At 39.1% G+C, this 2,676-nt stretch overlaps 1 protein-coding gene across 1 annotated transcript in view; it reads right to left on the bottom strand.

The window, feature by feature from the left end:
* Nucleotides 1-312, bottom strand: part of LOC105550149 (regulator of G-protein signaling 7-like) — a 108,283-nt gene extending 107,971 nt beyond the window's left edge. The window contains exon 1 of the mRNA XM_011995029.1: nucleotides 253-312. Within this exon, the coding sequence (XP_011850419.1) occupies nucleotides 253-294 (42 nt within the window). The 5' untranslated portion in view covers nucleotides 295-312. The remainder of the gene's footprint in view (nucleotides 1-252) is intronic.
* Between the last annotated feature and the right edge of the window lie 2,364 nt (nucleotides 313-2,676).

Genomic DNA, 2,676 nt, shown 5'->3' with positions numbered 1-2,676 from the left:
CACACCTGTAATCCCAGCTACTCCAGAGGCTGAAGCAGGAGAATCACTTGAACCTGGGAGGCAGAGGTTGCAGTGAGCCAAGATCGTGCCACTGCACTGCAACCTGGGTGACAAGAGTGAAACTCCATCTCAAAAGAAAAGAAAAGAAAAAAGATCCATGAATGGAGAGTTAACAGCCTGCCCAGAAAAGCCTGTGGGCCTTACTGCTGTGCATCCTATGACTGTCCTTGCCAGAAGGTCCTTGGTACTTACAGCCTCATAGTCTGCGAGCTCCAGTCGTGCCTTGTTTTGCATTGTTCTCTTGCAGAGGTAAACGGCTGAAAAAAAAAAAATCAATCATTTCTTGCCTGCTTATCAACACCATGGCACTATAAGTAAAAGTACAACATTACAAATCAAGACGATCGCACTTTTTTCCCAAGTTGTAATTTTTGATCATTTTCTTAGACAAAAAATAATTCTGTAATAACATTATTACTGAAATTCAAGCATCATGGTATTTATGGTATCCTAATAAATATGCTAAGAAACTTGGTAACTTTTTTTTTTTAGAGATAGTCTTATTCTGTCACCCAGGCTGAAGCAAGTGTAGTGGTAAGAGCCTTGTTCATTGCAGCCACAAACTCCTAGGCTCAATCGATCCTTTTGCCTCAGCCTCCCAAGTAGCTGGGACTATAGGCATGAGACACCAAACTAGCTAATTTTATTATTATTATTATTATTATTTGTAAAGAGGCTTCTTGCTTTGTTGCCCAGGCTGGTCTTCAACTCCTGGGCTCAAGTGATCCTTCCACCTCGGCCTCTCAAAGTGCTGAGATTATAGGCATGAGCCATAATCATTTAAACATTTTCATTAAATGGTCATCACAGTTTTTAGCATCTTCAACAAATAAGAGGAGAAAATAAAACCTTTTAAAAGGGTCACCAAATGAACTTAAAAATCTATATATACAAGTAAAATCATTTTGCAAAAAGGAAATTATGAATTATTGGCACATTCAATGATGTCCAGATTCTACTGTCAACTGAAACAATCTGTTCATGTACACTGAAGACTTCTCGGCATCTTCTTTGCTTCATTTCACAAGAGTCCGTCTTTCATTGTTTGGTTACTAGGAGGAGGACATAACATCTTACCTACCTTCCACAGTATTTCCATTTTCCTGAGGAGTCAATGGCCTGGGCTGCCATGAAAAGTCCATCTGGGCAGCAGATTTATAGGAGAAGGTGGTGACAGCAGTGTTGCAATTGAGCACATTTCTTCAATTATTTCAGGGTATCCTAGTGACTCTCATGACAACCTCAAGGCATTTGCAGCCCTCTGGTAGAGTCCCAATTGCCAGAATATTTTTGTCATTGTTTTTCACTAAATATGCATGATATTTGAGTCTCATGAAACTCAAGATACATTATATCTGTTGTAGATGTTGAGTAAATGCATTGGATGAGGACTGTCAAATATTACTTATTATAAGGCTACCTCGATGAGGTTGCCTTGGAAATATCACCTTTGCACTACATGGTGCCACCCTTAGTTTTGGATAATGACGTCCAGCTGGTATCATTAAGGAAACACACTACACAGAAAATTTGAGACCGGTGCAAACAGGGGCACTATTTACTCAATTTCTGTAAGGTTTCCTGTATGAAAGTCAAGATGAAGCAGAAAGCCAACCACAGAATGATGCCGACATTCCTACAAAGGCTAAGAAGCCAGTATACTGTATTAGAACACATCTTTGTATAATCTACCATAATAATTTTATTGTTCTACTAATATTAGTAATTTCTAAAAGTCAGACTTCATAAACAAAAGCGACACGATGTGTTCATTTCCTAATTCGTCATAATTGATGCTCACTCCCAAAGGACCTCTTACTATAGAGGCCACTGTGACTTGAATAAAATATCTAAAATGTTCTAAGCAGTTGTAAAAGAAATTGAAGCGTATGTGAAATACCCCTGAGGGTGTCTCTTCATGAGAGAAAGATCGAATCTTCTTAAATATCTAATTGAATAATTTCAGCTTTCCTGCGGAATTACCTCTAATGAAATTTCAAGCCCCAGCTATGCCCTCCATCAGTCACACCTCCTGTGTCCTCCTGCATCAGCTTCTCCTTGCTTTATTGGTTCTGTCCGTCTAATCTTTATTACTTGCAAAATCAGCTCCCTCTGGGGAAATGTTTCTCACCATTAGATACACTAATGCATTAAAATAAGAGTGGAATGATTTTGTTTTTTACATGACTTCTCACAAAGACATTATGCATCCTGTAATACAGGTGTCCTATGATGTGATTTTTCTTTAATTCCCTGGGAAACAAAATGAAGCTGTGGGCAGACAGTGCCGGGCATAAAGTAATGGTATCACGAATATTTGTTGAATGAGTGAATTAATAAATGGATGAATAGGATATCTTCAGAAAGAGCTGTTTCAGGGTCAAATCAACTTAAGTGATAAAATTTCCCTGAATGTCTACTTGATTCTTTGGTATGAAGAAAGACAGGAAGCGGGGCCTGGTGGCTTATTTCTGTGGTCTTAGCTACATGTGGGAGGCTGAGGAAGGAGGATCATTTGAGACCAGTAGTTCGAGGCTGCAGTGAGCTATGATTGCACCACTGCACTCCAGACTGGGCAACAGAGCAAGACTCTGTCTCTTAAAAAAATAAAATAAA

The sequence above is a fragment of the Mandrillus leucophaeus genome, unplaced genomic scaffold (assembly GCF_000951045.1).
Source record: "Mandrillus leucophaeus isolate KB7577 unplaced genomic scaffold, Mleu.le_1.0 Scaffold466, whole genome shotgun sequence".
Lineage (NCBI taxonomy): Eukaryota > Metazoa > Chordata > Mammalia > Primates > Cercopithecidae > Mandrillus > Mandrillus leucophaeus.
The sequence above is the reverse complement of the archived record's forward strand: the minus strand, read 5'-3'. Positions and strand labels throughout refer to the sequence as shown.